The 17,773-nt window shown below is 40.0% G+C and overlaps 1 protein-coding gene across 1 annotated transcript in view; it reads right to left on the reverse strand.

The window, feature by feature from the left end:
* The window catches only part of necab1 (N-terminal EF-hand calcium binding protein 1), a 26,380-nt gene extending 8,988 nt beyond the window's left edge, over positions 1-17,392 (reverse strand). Inside the window, exons 1-7 of the mRNA XM_023412113.2 lie at positions 17,254-17,392; positions 15,121-15,145; positions 12,616-12,724; positions 9,458-9,483; positions 9,069-9,166; positions 4,294-4,430; positions 210-331 (exon numbers count right to left, since the gene is read on the reverse strand). Of these exons, the coding sequence (XP_023267881.1) occupies positions 210-331; positions 4,294-4,430; positions 9,069-9,166; positions 9,458-9,483; positions 12,616-12,724; positions 15,121-15,145; positions 17,254-17,343 (607 nt within the window). The 5' untranslated portion in view covers positions 17,344-17,392. The remainder of the gene's footprint in view (positions 1-209; positions 332-4,293; positions 4,431-9,068; positions 9,167-9,457; positions 9,484-12,615; positions 12,725-15,120; positions 15,146-17,253) is intronic.
* Positions 17,393-17,773: the final 381 nt, after the last annotated feature.

The raw sequence follows: 17,773 nt of genomic DNA on the forward strand, positions 1-17,773 counted from the left end.
CCCCCCCCGTGCTCTGCTCTCTGGCCTGTGGAGACACGCTGACTCTGGTCAAGCAGCTTTTTTGCTGCTGGCGGCAAGGCGATGTAACCCAATAACGAAGCTCTGTAGAACACTGGAACGAAACTAAACAGAATATAAGGCAACAGAACCCAGTGATGTTTTATTATTCAAACTCAGCATTAGACAGCAGAATAAACTTATAAACTCACCTGAATTGACGAGACTGAGGAGTGGGTTGTTGGGAGACAGGCTGCTGTTCCTCTGAAGCCTCCGATTGGAGCGGCGACCGGACCACTGGATGGACAGCACCTCTGGCTTCAGCGGGCCCTGTCTGGAGTCACAACAGGACAATAATTATTCTGACATCACAATATTTTAGCACATTTTCTAAAATGGTTGTGACTGTGAACACACGCTGCACTCTGTCAAACTCACATTAAATGACCTTTTGTTCTGCAGTTTATCTGGTGCACTGCACACAACATATAACAGATGGGCCCCAGAATGAAAAATAATATACAATACAATTTGGTCTCAACTATCTGCTGACTCTCAATGATAAACAGAAAATGTGACTTTGTAATTAAAGTGCCATCTGTGTGTACTTAAAAAAAAAAGAAAGAGGGATCACTTGTGATTTTCGCATTTGTGAGATTGAGACATACAACTGAAATGTTTCAGGACTTGACAATATTTCTCACTCACATTTTTCTCCCTTATACAATTTAAGATGGCAGCCAAGTGACTGAAGCCCACAGTCTCATGAATGTATGTCTTAGCTGAGAACAAATTTTGTGAGCCTAAATTTGTCTTGGCTTTGTCGTGTTGGTCTGAGGGTGATGCTAATGCCAGTGACAAGGTACATGCAGCCACAGGGAGACATCACCTAAGATTTGTCTTACTGCTGTCAAGTTGTTCGGCCCCACATTTTGATAAGACCTCAGGGTGACTGCGGGGATGCGTGTGTCTGTGCAGGTGAATTCGCACACACTTATATGTGCGTGAGTGTTGTGATTATTATTTTTCGTGGAGCAAACTCTTTCTAGATTTTTCAGAATTTACACAGCTATCTTTTGCACAATTCCAGTTCATTACCCTTTACATGTGTAATATAAACGGTGTTTAATAGTTCATGTTTACACTTTTTGATAAAAGCAAATTCACTATGTCCAGAGGTAACAACATTCACCGACCAGCACCTCTAAATCCTATCACCACCATCTAACGCTCAGCAGGGAAGCAAAATTCCCCAAAACTACTCCTTCAAACTACTATTTTATATCCAGCACTTGGCTGTTTAACTTTAACCATATGGTACATCAGATATATAGTGAGGTGACTGCAATCTGTGCAAACTGTGACCATGCTTCCTCTAAAATACTGAAAGCCCTACTAGCTCATTCAAAATGATCTCCTTTTTTAAGAAGAGTTTGGTTGAACCATATGACTCCATAAGAGATATTTAAATCCCCATTTCCACATCTGGGAGAAATTAAGTCTAAATAATCCACTAGCTACAGTCACATGTCTATATACTTTGTATGTAAAGCGTAGAATGGCATTTGTTAAATGCAGTGACACTAGCCCAAGAAAAAATTCCCATTTCCCCAGCCTCCATGAATATGAGTTCCCATTTGTCCACAGGCAGCCTCCTCACACACATATATATATCTGACCACAGAAACCTATTTAAAGCCACCAGAGAAACAGCCAGATCCTCTAGATGTTTGGAAGAACACAGTGATTGCATTCAGGTGCACAAGGGACTTTCGCAAGTGTGGCAATTCAGAGCTGGATGCCGGAGGAGAGGAAGCTGCTCTGGGAGCGAGGGGCAGTAACACTTTGAAATAACATGAGAGGGAAATAAAGAGAAAGAGACATTTAGAGGAGGTGAAAAGAGGAAGGGAAGAAAGGGAGAGTTTGTGAAGGTCTCTTTGACTCAAATATCGATTATCCAAGCCCATCATTTTCTGCCTCTGAGAATAAGTGTAAACACGGTGATGGTGAGAAAAGGACACGATAGAGAGCACAAAGAATCCTACAGGGATCCTTTTAAATTGGACTCATGCAAAAACATGTCAAACAAAAACAACTATTATTGCTGGAGTTTGTGAGAAATATTGAAATAGTATGTCATGATTTTGTCAGTTGTGGACATAAAGTAGACGAACATAGCAAAGGCAGAGTCAGGGATACTAAAGCTCATATTGTCTGAACACGTCTGAGGTAAAAGTGTTTACTATCCACGCTCCATCCAGTTGGGGCTGTCATACAGAAAGGCGAGGTACGATGATCTTTAAAACGGGGATAGAGGTGCACAGTTTTGCAAATGCATTATGATGGTCGATTGTACACATGAAAACTAATGGAAGTAAAGAGGGAATGAAAAAAGAGAGCTAAGTTAAATTCTTGCCCACGTTCCCACCTCTGCACACCTGGCTAATCACTGTGAGGATCACTGAGCAGATGTGCTCGTCAGATTGTCTGTTTCAGAAAGTTAACAGCTCAGTATGCCTCAAACAAAGCTCACTGCTCATTGGATGGTCGAACAGTGCTGGAGAGTACGCCCCATACTAAGTTGGTTCAATTTATAAAAGACATTTTTTCTCTCCATTTCAGCTCTGCACCTGAATTAAAACAATGTTTTTTTGTGTTTCAGTGACCTAGAAATGCAACTATGGATGAAAGTCATGTTTTACAATTGCTGAGTTCGTGCCCGACTTTAGTCTTCAGTTCAGCAGTACATTCAGTCTGTCGTTAGTCCACTCTACATCCAGTTCAGTACAAAACCAGCTCATACAAGAACTGTACATAAGGTTAATAGCTTAATTATCTATATTATCTATGACTGAGTTATCAAATATGACTCTGTGGCTTTCACAGTGTTTTAATATTCTTTTAATGAGAAAGTAATGTAGTGTGAATCACAGCTGAGCTAACAGTGGTAAATCAGTATAGTCACTTCACTTTGAAGATTCCTAGATAATGATTCGTTTGTACACCTCTATCTCAGACACTGTTCATTGGGCAAGAACTGTTTGAAGTTAGACACCCATTAACAGTATATTTTCCATTACAGATGCCAGAAAGTGAATAGAGCGGCATTTGCTGTTTGTCATTTACTATTTTTAACAGATCAACACGGTGATAAAGGATCATGAGCAAAGTTTATTCCTCTGGGGTTGTCAGAAGTCGGAAAAATCACTGGTTAGCTGTTGAAGCTGCAGCTCAAGAATGAAGTCAGACAGGTGATGGGATGCAAAAAGATTGTGCGTCATCACCTATTTTTTAAATACACTGTGAACATGAACACGCACACACACAAGCTGCATATGAAATCCTGTGCACTTATAAACTGGTGAGTCATCATTACTAATGAACCGAGCACACCAGGGGCGTGCCTGAATCCTGAATGCAGTACTAGACTGATCGAATACTGCATCATGCACCCATACCCACACACACACACAAACACACACACACACACACACACACACACACACACACACACACACCCACACTGTGCCTCAGGTTTAATCATCAGTGCTGCTCACACACAGAAACCCAGCGGGTCAGTGTTCATTATCAGTCAGTTCATATATAAACATGCAAATAATTTCATCATGACCACATTAAGGTCATATTCTAATTGTCGAGCTGTGATGCAAAACCTTTATTCATTAATCTTAGTATATCTTAGTTAAATTAAGACAAAGTTGGAGAAGGCATCATCTGATTAACAGACTGAAATAACAGCATGTATTTACTGCCACCTGGTTTGTTTTGTTTTCCAGTGTTTTGATTCTGTTTTGACATGTAACCATCTTCATTGTATTCAGGTGTGTTATGCTACTCTCCATATTTCATTTCTCTCAAGTCTTAACAACAATCCCTTTTTAATTTGCTTTCTTCCATTTGCCCCATAGGAAGAGGATCTGCACAGTGATAAAATAAATAAAGGATTATAGATGTCTGCTGGATTACAGGGAAGAGCGGGTGGTTTTAACAAATACAGGGTAAGAAACTGTTTTTTTTGCATGGTACCTTGGATAGAAGCATCATTTATATGAAATGTAAATTAGAGTGTGTGATTTGGACCAAATTATTAGACTAGCTGTGAGAACTGTAATTATGGGTGCCATTGTACGATACATTTTGTCTGTGTTTTAAAGACTAATTGTGTGTGTGTGTGTGTGTGTGTGTGTGTGTGTGTGTGTATGTGTGTGTGTATGAGAGAGAGAGAGAGAGAAAGAGAGAGAGAGAGAGAGGGACCTGAGAGATCTTTGCTCTTACTTCTCCTGGCGAGTCTGCTCGGCTGTGGTTTCCATGGCGCACTCGAGCGAGCTTTGAAGTGAATGAAGCTGATTGGTTGTCTCCTTCAGCAGGAAGCGGGTCACAAACTGCTCCAGGTGGGTGGACTCCTGATAATCCTGTCAATCAAGATGAGGAGGGGGAATTAAGAACGATGGAGCAGAACAAGGGGAGTTGTGACAAGTTTCACATGCCAGCCAAGAGTCACTTTGAATAGTTTAATACCTGTAAAAACTGGGAGGTGATATCTGGGCAATTCATCCATTTTTTTTTCGACAACTCATTCATTCATTCATTCATTCATTCAAGTCCTTAATGGATTGGGGATGCATGCCTGGGGAACTGGTCTAACTTCCTCACAATATGCATCTTGTTCTCATTCTGTTGTAGCATTTAAATTGCACTGAATAATCCTAATTTTATAGCTTTTATTTGACAAACAAAATGTATCATGATGTGAAATCAGAGTTTGGAACTTGGGGTATCAAAACAGTAATTTTTGGCCACTTACAGGTGAACGGAACAAGCTGTAAACACTGAAAAATTATCACTTTATAAAGTTCTGGAGAACGAGATAGCAAACAGTTGTCTTCATTTACACATCCAGCAGACACAGAGCAACATATCATGCATTTGGCGTCAGATTTCTGGGCACCTGACAAACCAAACAACCAAAACAATGAGCTAAAAGATGCTAAAATGTGACATAGACCAGAGAGAAGGCAAAGAATTCTTCTGTTACTTTTACAATAAAGATACATGCATCTTGTTTCTGACTGGCGCAGCAGGTGTCTGCATATTTTGTGGTGGATGGAGGTGTTTACATTTTTTATTATGTTGAAAAGTCTTTTGAAAAATAACATCATTTATGTGAAACAATCATCTGCACCTGCATCGTCAAAATTGCATCTAAGAAATAACTTCCTCCACACTAAGCAATATTTGTCATTTTGTTAGCGAAAGATACATTTATGTTTTTGTTCAGAAAGCTAATGGAAAAAAAAAAATCAGACTGAATGACATTCTGCAGAGGCGTCACTTGCTTGGACCAGAGCAGGAGGGCTGATGTTGTTTTGGATCTAATCAAAGGAGAGTGAACGATGATTGGCACAACAGTTTGCTGTTTGCACAATGCACCTGCTCCCACAGTTTTCAGCACCACAACTGTTTGCGCACTCGACTAACAATGAGAGGATTGAAGGGAAACGTCAATACAAGTTAGATTAGAGAATGACTAATACATGAATAGGAGTGTGTTTGTGTGTGTGTGTGTGTGTGTGTGTGTCTGTGTGTGTGTGTGTGAGACAGAGAGAGAAAGAGAAAGAGAAATAAATTAAATATATTTCAGTGTTTTTGTAGGGTAATTACTGCTTTCATAAGAGTACAATGAAGATGGTTTGATTTTAAAAGCTGTATGTGTTTTTCAGCCTGTTAAAGTGCACACACACACACACACACACACACACACACACACACACACACACACACACACACACACACTAATTATAGTATGTTGAGCTGTACTCTTCAAGTGGGAGAGCTGAACTCTCAGCAGCTTCTCCAGAATACAGAGCAGGTCATTAGTCTCAGGCTTTTCCCACCGGTCCTCTCACCAACATACCTGATCAAAGATTAAACAGCTTGTCCTAAAATGTGAGAGATAACAACCTAAACTCTGTTTTCAATCAGAACAAAACACACAAAATCTCACGGTTTTAGCAGTGTCGTGTTTTAAAACCCCCAGACTCGTTGTTGGTCACAGGGTTCGTTTGATCCTCTGACATTGTGACTATTACCAAACACACACACATGCACACACACTCGCACATGCATGCACATTCACTGAGTGAGAGTGAGTCACGACAAAACTGGTAAAGGTCAGCCTCCTGTCTACCATCTGAACATAGATTACCCCCCCGTGATCTGTACTTTTGTGTATGTGTGTGTGTGTGTGTGTTTATATGTGTGTTTGTTTGTGTGTCCACCTCACCAAAACAGCTGCCTGATTCTTTTCCTTTTTGCCTTTCCCTTCATCTTTCATTTTCAGTCGTACAAAAGGTCAAATGAGAGCTTTGTCGGAGACGGTGACGTGTAGTTTTCCACATTTCTTTGACTTATAGCCTCTGACCCAACAATGCTGCCCAAATCATGCTATTTAAGCCTTTTAGTCCGGATTGTAACGGCATACTCCCCACGCTGCTGCAAAATCATACCTCACCCTGCCTGTGTCAAATGATTTCACTTCATTAAAAAAAAAAAACAATCCTGATTACAAATCGTCATCTAACAATGTCAAAAATAACCTGGTTGACACGAGAAATGCTTTCTAACAGACCATCTTTGAGTGATTTGGCAGAACTGGGACCTGAGTTGCTGCAGCTATTTAAAAATATATTACTAATTGTTTGTGAAAAATTCTTCCTAAATTCTTAGAAATTACAGGCTTATTTCAAACTACTGATTTGGCAAATTCACCATACAGTAAAAATATATCAAATGACGATGTGAAAGCGCAGCCTGTTTAATGATGTGTAAATCTCCACTTAGTAACCAACACCATGTTAAGTCTGAACCTGTTGACTGTAATTAAGTATTTCTTTTTTTCCTGCATTAAAATCTTTGGCATTATGAAAAAAATGTTGTGAAGTGTAAGTATTCAACTCAATTTCCTAGCTACAGGTGAGAAATCCCTTAGACCTCCTAGGAAAGATTTGTAATAAAAGCCGAAGAGGGAGGTTGCGTATGGTAAACCTGTAAATAGCTTTGGCATCAATATCTTTGCAAAAACTTCAAGTGTAGCCGAGCAGATACGTATACATCTCAGGCTCTGAATCAGAGGCACAATCTAGTTCCAGCTCCCCCGCACATGTGCATGAATGTTTGACGCGTGCACACAAAACCACATGCAGCACACAAATTAGCTCATGCACACACACACACACACACACACACACACACACACACAATCATCCAATGCAAGAAAAAAAAAAGAAACACCTCACACACATGCAGCCAGCCCCCTCACCCACATCCACAGCCAGAGACCACCCACTCAAATACATATAGAGTTCAACAGAGACGACTGAGCTGACTAATGCAGCATCTGTTCTCCTTCTTGCTCAGCCAATGCTCGATAACAGAGAAATGCTGCGTATCATACATGTCTTCTCTCTTTTCTTGTGCCGTGATTCATTTTGTGGCTTCACACACGATGAAAGTTGAGTTGAAAGTTATTCCTTTGGTCCATAACTCCTCAGTTCTGCTCAATTTGTGCAGAATAATTTGTTTTCATCTGAGTTCAAATTTCCATTTCATACTGCATGTCTGTGAGTGTTAATGGAAAAAAAATGCATTTGTCCTGTTTTTCCTGTGTACTTTGTGAAAGCTGACTTTTCGGCTTTGAAAAGTCCACAGCAAGACCTTAAAATACACGTCCACACTGCATTCGCTGTTTCTCCTCTTTCTCTCCTGCTGTCTCACTTCCTGCTCTCAACTATTCTCTTGGAGAACAGAAAATGATTTGAGGTGCAATTTGATTTTCGCACCTCATCGGAGCACGGCGCATGTTGAGGTCTATGAGAGATTGCGGAGGGGATTGCAAAAGTATCTGTATGGTTCATTTCCTTTGTGCTCCTGCAGGTCCAACCTTGTTAGAAATCTATTTCAAGAAGAAGGCCTTTTGCTCGGAGTGAAAAAGCCATTTCAATGGTATAAAGTGATTTTATACATACATATTAAGTGTCCGAACATTTACTAAACCAAAAACTTTATCTGCCATTACCACTTACGTTTGTCATCACAATTTTTAGGTGCTAAAGTTGGATGTCGACACATGTAACCTGTTTTTTTGTGCCAATAAAAAACTACCACTGACAAATGAGCGGCTCGACTCCCACACTCTGTTTTCAATGTGACATGTCTGTTTCGGCGCAGATCTGAGGGGCGATTTGAGCTTCACAGCGTGTGTCATATGTGTCAGATGAGACACTGCAGAGAGGGTGGCAGAAAGAAAAATAAGCTCTCCCTTCTGTCGTCTCTGAACATTTACCTCCATCTCTGCCTGTTTGCCTCGCCCTCCCTTGCCACCCTCATCCGTCTTCTTCTCCTCTCTGATAATGTAAAAGGTACTCGGCTTTAGCCAATGCGCCACAGTAAGATCAAGAGGCTATAAAGAATGATCAAAAGGAGTATTTGTTTAGTAATGCACCCACAACCCATTTAATTCCTTGTCTATGTTGGCAACAGGCCCAAAAAGAATCATAACATGTTTTGTTCTGGGGGTTCATTAGTAGCTCTGAGTGAGTCCTGGTTTGTCCTTTATGGCTCTGTAATGGAAATCTGACTAATGGGAGATCTGAGGAAGCAAGCTGGGCAGCACAGGAGCATGCTGGGAGAGATTTGCAGCATGAAGCTCAGGCCAAACTGTGAGTAAATCAAACATCTCTTATTATTATCATTATGTGCACGGCATGAGATGTCAATGTGATGTGAGCACCCTGAAAGGAAACGCAAGGCATCGTAATTTTAGTGGATTTTTTTTAGCAGGGTTTTTTTTTTTTCTGTCAACCAAGTGACACAAACATCACACCCCTTGTTTTCAAAGTCATAACTCAGTCAAATGGGAAACACACACACATCATACACACTCTGTTAACCCTGTCTTTACTGTGGTGACCGGCTCTCCAGTGTCCACCAAGGACATGCACGTGTTAATAATGATCCTAGCTCATCAGATTCTCTGCTCATTCAGATCTTACCTTCTTTGTTTTGTCCATCGCCTTCAGTATGGACATGTTCAAGTCTTCTAAGGCAGCGAGAACATTCTCATATTCACAGAGATGCTGGGAGAAATACTCTTCACAGCAGGAAGACAAAAAGAAAAAAAAAAGGAAACATTTTGTAAGTTAAACACGTGGACGGGGCTTTAGGTGTTTTATTGAAGCAGCACTGGTGTGACACCTCAGTCACACACATGGTCATAGAGCATGTGACTACGTCTAACATGGCTCTTTCCTTATGCTGGGAAAATGTCAGACTGCGTTTGAGTCTGTGGTGCTCCCGACTGTGAGGTAAAGCAAGAAGAACGTTCAGGCTTCTTATTACTTAAATTCTAAGTTGCATTTATTTGGATTAAGATTCAACTTACCACAGAGTTCATCAGTGTCCACATTACTGAAAGACAAAAAATGAGAGAGATATTAAGATAAAAAAAGAATTTCTCCAAAACAGATGTTACCGAGGATAAAGGAGGTGACGGAATAATCTTTCATCTCTGCAAAACTTTTCCTGGACAGACTGTGATTTCATGAATCAGCGTGTGATGACAAATGCGAGCGAGTAAAATACGTGACGAATAACTGAATAATTCAGTCTCATCTTTGACCCCAGAGGTGTGTGCCAGAGGCCCGGCAGAAAGTTCTTCAACAGAAACCCCTTGGGGAATTTTGGCTGTTTGTGACGAATGTCAAAGCATGAGTGTGTTTCAGTGAGGTCTGAGTGTGTATGTGTGTCTGAAAAAGAGAGAGAAACAGAAAAAGGAAAAGGGTGAGGACAAAATGGTGAAGGGAACATTTCAAAATGGACAATTATTCATTGTATCCTGCACAGAGAGCTTCAAGAGACACAAAGGAGACACCCGTGTAACAGTGAATGAGGCCGGGGGAAATGACACCGGTTTTGACTGTATTTCACACTGTCATTCACAAGGGGGAAAGTGCTGCAGCAATCAATTGGTCCAAACAGGAGAAAACACTTAGAGCCACAGAGGACAGACAAGAACAGAGGAGGTAAAGCAGAGGTTAGACACTAAAGTGAGCAACAGACTAAAAAAGCTCTCACTTGTTTTGTAGGAAACTTGGCTGTTTTGACATTTCAAGGTACATTATTTACTAATGGACCACACACAAGTTGAAGCACTGAATACAAGTGTACTGTAAAGGCTATTAGAAACATGATGAACGAGTGCATCTTTCCATTCATTCCGCACATTTGAGTCCTTGCGTGTAACTGCAACGACAAATCCTCCATCCGCAATTTTTATTATTTAATTATTACTAATAATGAGGATAACAGATTTTATAATGGATAAAAGCCGTGGTGGAGGTAGTATATCGTCGGCGCATTGCTATCCTGATGCAGCGGAAACCGACTGCATGATGGACCAGCAACTTGTGGCATGCGCTTCAGACCGTGTGCTCTGGACTGTTAAAATAGAATTAAGATGGTGAAACTTGAAAAAGGTCTTGGTAATGACTGACACAACAGTGAGCCACGAATTGTTAAAGGGTGAACCCTAAAAAGGACAACAGACCCACCCAGCATCCAAATATCCAGCCTGTGTGCTACTGCGCTACAGGTAATATCATTCTGCACAATCTGGCATCTTTGCTTTTCATGGCCACTGCATTCATGGTCCAAGACCCTCATCTTATTATTGTGAGTTCACCAAAATGCCCAACGTAGTCTGGCCCAAATGGGAAATTCACCCAAAGCTGACCTGTTGAGCGGAGTCAACAGGTTCAAGGACGGCGAAGATTTTCAGCTTGAGTGTGACATGACAAGGATACCTCCAACATTAATGATATCATTTATATGTGTCCCAGCGGTACAATGACGTTAAGGTGTTTGGCTGCAGACTTTTAGTCCTCCTCTGACATTCAAGTTGTTGGACAGTGACAACAGCTTCAGGGACTCACCCCCCTCTCCCCCGGTTTGACTTTGCTAGAATACACCTTCCATCTTCCACGAGGGTGACGATAACCTACACTACTATTTACCTGCAATATAAGTGGATAATAACTGGTCTTTCCACGATGACAGAGTATTAATTTACTTTCAGTCACTTCTGTATCACCTCGTGTTGTTTGCTCTCCTGACAGTGATCTCCCTGCCTCCATCATGTGGCTGTGAGCAGGATTCAGCTGCTGAGGGGGAGAGTCTTACGTGCTGCCTACAGAACAAGGCTGCACAACAGGCACAATCAATATTCACATTCATTTAAATGATTTAATGAGATCTTGGATTCAAATCACATCAAATGCAAAGCAGTGATGGTGTGCATTTAGATCTCCATTTTGAGCCTTTGGATCAGGAGAATATAATTGAATAGGGACATGGAAATTAAAGTTGTGTATTATATAATTAATAAAATGGTTATCAAGTAAGTATTATAGTTGCTATGTAGGACTAATAAAAATAATTATTATTGTATGGCACCCTCAAAAAAACAAAACAAAAGTTACAATGTGCTTTACAGTAAAAACAAAATGTAAATAAAATCCAAAACATACATGCCTGTGTTCATATCCTTGTATATTATCTATGGTATACATCTTGCAGTGGTGTGCATCACTGGTGGTCTGTGAGTGGTTCTTGTGGTTATTAAGTTGTTCTGACTGATTGCTAGAGTGTTGCTAAGTGGTATCTATGGTGTTTAGGATGGTTGTTAGGGTAATTCTGGATGTATGGGACTATACATATATATATACTATACTAGACACATAAGGGTAGAAAGTCTAATGATGTGTTCGACACAGTGTTGAGAGCAGAGGCCAGAGGATGGAAGATGGTTGGGAGCTTCTAAAATAAAATGAAAATAGTTTAACAATAATATTGTATTGCATTGCTGCAATATATGTGCAAGCCTATCTTAAATACTTATGTATAAGATATAAAAATATCAGACAGGCTGACAGGCGAATGGAGAGATTTGTTTGACATAAGCCTCCTGTGTCCTGCAGAGACACAACACGCAACCACGCTGCCCGGAGTGCTTCTCTTCACATCTTGGTCTGCTTGTCATCACTTGAACAATACTGAACTTATGAATAAATAGAAAATTCTCATCAGAATGTGGCCCAATCCCTCTAAATATTTCATATGACGAGAGCCACTTTCTTTTTCGATGCTACATATTATATTCTGTACACTGTATAATACAATGCGAAACAAATCCAACAGAATTTCTTATAAAACATCAAGGCTGGCAGAGTGTGTCCAGACATTGAAGCACATATTAACTAGATGTATCGTCTGAATGGGAATCACCTGCTGTGATTTTGTGAATGATATCTTCAAATAAACCCCCTGTCAAAAATTCCCCTGCTTCCTGAACATGTCAGTCCACTGCCTTTTCACAGCCAAGAGACTTTACAGGCTAAAGTAGCCACTGCAGTTTCATTTTGTCCAAACAGCATGTAGTATGAACCATCTCACTGACATCCACCTCTCATCCATCACGCATATCTCAGTTCTGTCCTCAGTGGAATAAAAATAATTATAAGATAAAGCATTTAACTGACTCACTCTGTGTTATGGGTATCAATTGTGTGGAAGAGCTCCTTCAGCTCCTCCGCTGTCAAGACTCCATCGGAGAAGTAGGCTTTGAATTCATCAAAGGAAAGCTTCCCATCGTCTGGGGGCAGAAACACAAATGCGACTTGTCAGCAAGGTGTCAGGACAGCTCAGTCAGGACTGCGGCGTCCTGTGAGGCGAGGTGACCATTTTCTAAAAACATTCCTCACATAAATCACAGACAAATCGAGATCAAATAAGCAGTTCGGTTTTGTGTCTGTAGTAGGTGTGATGGAAAATGGAGGTGAAAGGATGTGAAGTTGGTCAATAGCAGAGACTTCATTCGTTGCCGTTCCACTGGGAAATTGATGTAAAAAACATGGGGCGGAATCAGCAAAAGATGGAATAAAGGAAATCATCCACACACAAAATGTTTTTTACACAATTGTGGCTCCACTAGTGTCTTACTCTTTGTGTGACATGAGGTGCCTGATCTTTAAATTTTCCCTGCTGACCTGCTGTGGAGTTGAGGTTCAGTACGACTGTCATGCCACTACAGATGATGTGAGCAACAGCCCCTTTTGAAGGATGTACGAATGCAAACACGCATATACACACAAGCGCGTAAAACAAGCACACGGTGACTCACAGTCGATGAGCTCAGAAATAATCTTGGAACAGACTTGTATGTAAATGCTGCTGTTTGCACAACAGTAAAAACAAACAAATGGGATGATTTCTTATCTTGCTGCATGACAAGACCTCAAATCCCTCACTGCGTGGGACGGGCATTTAATGAATAATGAAGCATGTCATGCCATGTGAATAATGAATTCTGAGCAGCTATTTCGGATCATCTATATTCAGTATGTTTAAAATGTATGCTACAAGATGTGTAGTGTCAGTTCGTCTGTTAACACGTCAGATAAAACCTAATTCCAGTTCCTTATCTAAAAACAGTCAAATCTTTCTGGTGTGACCATGTGAAACCAACAATGAAAATATTCATATTTCACTTCTACTGTGATAGTGTGTGTCAGCAAGGTTACATGAGCTCCAGTCTGTAGGGTAACTAGGCTATGTGATTTATAGCCTGCAATCGCAGCAGTACAGTGGATGCAGTGGAAATGATAGACCGGTCCAGATTTAGGATTCTAGTTTATAAACCTTCATCAGACGATACTTAATTTTTCTGGAAAAAAAGTAGCTTGAGCATATAAGCAGAGAGCGCATCAACACTGTTATTGTATGAAAAGAGGTTATCCATAGAGGCATCTTGTTTCTTTCTCCCACCGAAGAAAATAGTCCATTTGAGAGATTAGACACATTACTGTGGGGCTTCAGATAACATCTCTTACTGTAGCATTTAAGTGCATATTACACTTGTATTTGCATTTCAGGGTTGCTAATGAAGTACATTTAAATAATGTATACATACATGTACATGTATAAATGTATATATAAAACAGGCAACAGTACTTTTAGAACAGAAAGTTAAGGGACTGGTTTGTTGTTTTAGGAAACACGCTTATTAGCTTTCTTGCAGAGAGTTAGATGAGATGATTGTCTGTGTCATGCACATCTGGTCGAACAGATACACTCCTGCTTTAACCAATCCAGCTGCCAACACAAGCCATGTAACAGCTTGTGTTGCGCTCACTCTATAAAGTCAATTCAATCCAAAGCACCTTTTTTTATACTTCAAGTCTTTATTTCTTCTGTTTTATGTGCATAACTACTGTGATTGTGTGCAAAATAAGCATATTTCCCTAAAGCTCCCAAAAACTATTCCTTTGAGTGATTGAGAATCTTGTCTCCTTCCTCCAGAAAAGAAAAAGCAATCACAATCTCAAAAATGAAGGAAAGTGCTTTTTGAACAAAAAGTGATACATGTGATTTGATTAAAAATGTTATTACTAGAATTCAAAGGAAGTTTTATTTCAGTTTTTGAATGCAAGAAAAGCAGAGCAGTCTATTAGTCTGACTTGACTGTATAAAGCAAGGCCTGCGTGCCAAAAAAACGAGAGATCCACAGAGTTATTTCACTTCTTTCTAGATTCCCAGCATTTCTACCAGAGAGGATTTAGGTTGAGGGAAACAGGATGAATGGGCAGACACCTGGGTTCAGACCCGTGCTGTCCTTTGCTCACAACAAAATAAACTATGTATTTTTGTATGTTTACAATGCACAAGACAGTGGAAGTGAAACAACAGCAGAATTCGCCCAGACCCTCCAGCTATTAAGTGTGAACCGTTATGATAAATGTGTCCAACTAGTACAACTGGTTTTGACGTTTTTCCTCACTAATGCTCTGATACCGAACCTCAGTGGGCATGGTCAGTTTCCTGTTTCCATGGAAACTGAAAGAGTATCAGCAGAGAGTCATGATCAGAATTTCATTGAGAAAGTACAGTACATCTTTTTTCACATACAAGAAAGAGGAGGCTGAAATATTGGCAAAGACAGATGAGTGTGTTTGTGTGAGGCTGAAAGGAAATGGATGGTGCAATATTTACCGTTTTTATCAGCTCTCCGCAAAATCTGCAACCAGAGGGGGAAAAAGAGGGGTGTCAACAGAGGTTTCACATCATCAAAGTTAAAGTAAAGTGTGTGTGTGTGTGTGGGGGGGGGGGGTCATCGATCACACTCTCAAAAGCAGTGTGTCATTAAATTATTGATAGAGCTGTCCCACAGTCCAAAGGAGATGAAAGGCAGAGTGGCAATGACCACATCAGCTTTAAAAGGCTCGAACCACCAACCTCAAAATAGCATCGCCCACTTTCTTTTCTTGTCATGTTTGCACTTGTGAAGTAGAATCTGACCAGGCTCTGAGTGTATTTACACATCATCACTACAGGCTAAATCTGACTGTATAATCTTTTATATTGCTCGAGCTCTGTGATACATACCCACCTTCTTCTAGTTCTCGGCAGTCGGTCCTATGTTCTTTCAAATTTTCATCCTAATCAGTCTTTGTTGCTCCTTTTGAGTCCAAAACTCATAGAAACCTGCTCTCTCTCTCTGCCTGTCTCAGTTCTACCTGTTACTCATCTTCCATCCGTAATCAGTCATTAGTATTTTTCACAGTTTCTGTGATTTCTTAAATTTATTTTATAGACTAACTAATGAATCCATTACCCAAGAAAATAATCTGTGGATTAATCGATAATGAAAATAATAATTGATTAACAGCTATTATCTTCTCTCATCTACAGGGCTGCTTCCCACTTCCCACTCCTTTTAACCAATGTAGGTATGACATTTGTGATTCAGATAGCAGGTCACACTTATAACTCCATCACTGTTTTGAACCCTGTAAAGACCTAAGACTGGGTTTCATCATATCAACTCATCCTAATTAATCTCTTACCAACAAGTCCCCTAATTAATTAATTTAACCAAGAATGGGAATGGATTTTTTTTCCTCTATTAGATCTGTTAAGAAGTGGAATTCTGGCACCACAACAGCATGAAAATGATAAAGAAAAACACACACGGAGAAACAACACATGCAACCTGTTCCAGGAGGTAATGTGTGTTTGGAGCCAGTATGTGTGTTTTAATGACACGCAGCAGACTGAGGCTGAAACCTGTACAGGAGATGTCAAGAAATAACAGAAGCAACACTCTGTAGACCAGCTCGCCTCTGAAGACGACAAGCAGTGGTTTCATTCCCTGTCAGTCAGTGCCAGAGGATAAAGCCTCTGTTCAACATCAGTGAGACATCTGATGTGTTGGAAGACTTCCCGCCTTCAATAAGTCTCTGCTCCCCTGTGTGCATCCTCTCCTGCCTCTTTCAAACACTGAAGGCAGCCCACAGAATTATGGTTGAGACAGAGGGCAGGTATGAGGGAAATATAATTAAGTGGCTGATATAAGCAATGGCATGAAACAGGGGAGAAAAAGCTCATGAGAGAGAAGCACTTATATATATTATACACTATATATCATAAGATTTTAATTAGACTACAGTAAATCCTCACCATCTCAATGAGATATGCAAGTTTTGGGAATCTTAGTCTTATAGTAGGCTTATTCCAAGAACTAAAAGATTGTAACTTTTTAGATTTAAATGGCAATATAATGTTTTGCATAACTGAACTAGATTTGGCTTATTACGGTCAACAAGAATAACACCCTGACTTTTATGAAAACAAGTGGACTTCCAGCATTTCAATAACTTGACATTTGGTTTTGAACATTGACATATAAACGGATGGCCAGCCTTTCAGTTCTCTACACCAAGAAGGTCAGGTTTGTCAAATTAATTCATTACACAAAACAAGGAACCCTCTGTACTCTGCATATATTAGAGACATTAGAGGATCCATATTAAATCAGGTGATTCAAAACCTCCAACAAATAACTAAAATCACTGACACTTGGATTTGAAAATTAAAAATGCATCTCTTTTCTATAAAAGGAATTAAACATGTTTTTTTTCAAATAATATTTTTACATTTTTCTGCTAGTATAGGCTATTATTAGTTAGGTAATTGAATTAAATGACAACAGAGTCCTTCATAAAACTTAAGTTTCTGCACTTAATCAAGAATCAAAAGGAGCGCGGATACTTCAGTGTAGGCGTTAGCAGTGAATATTAAATCAATCTTATTCTGTGAGTAAGGATTAAAAAATGTTTTACTTACGTCAATGAAAATCGACATTCCCTTTTTTAGTTCCATTTGAGCGCTGGGCTCCTGAGACACAGACTGAACCTCCTCTGAACAATCCATCATCAGAAATGTGGCTTCAGTAGTGAACTGCAGAGGAATGTGTCCGCTTGAACCTCCGATCACTCACTGGTGAGAAACATCGACTCTGTGCGGCTGTCAATCCCGCCAGAATAAAATACACGATTTCCGGGGGTAAAGTTTCACAATTAACTTTATAAAATATCATCATAAAAATGACTATTTTCTGCAATGCTTTCTCTCCACGTCTTAAAACTCAAATACAATTTCATATCTCTGCGGATAACTTTGAGGGTATTCTTTGTAATAGGCCCACAATAAACACTGGAAATACATAGGCTATGCTTTTATTTTGACAAAAAAAAATCACCACAATTCCTGGTTTATACTTGCTGTGTCTGTGTGTTTTGACACAGTAGTGAATTGGCTGCCGCTGCAATGAGTCCAAATCTGGTCACTCCAATATCGTGGTGTA

This window comes from Seriola lalandi, unplaced genomic scaffold (genome assembly GCF_002814215.2).
Source record: "Seriola lalandi dorsalis isolate HSWRI2012SDOR001 ecotype SW California unplaced genomic scaffold, Sedor1 jcf7180002054476, whole genome shotgun sequence".
In the NCBI taxonomy this organism is placed as follows: domain Eukaryota; kingdom Metazoa; phylum Chordata; class Actinopteri; order Carangiformes; family Carangidae; genus Seriola; species Seriola lalandi.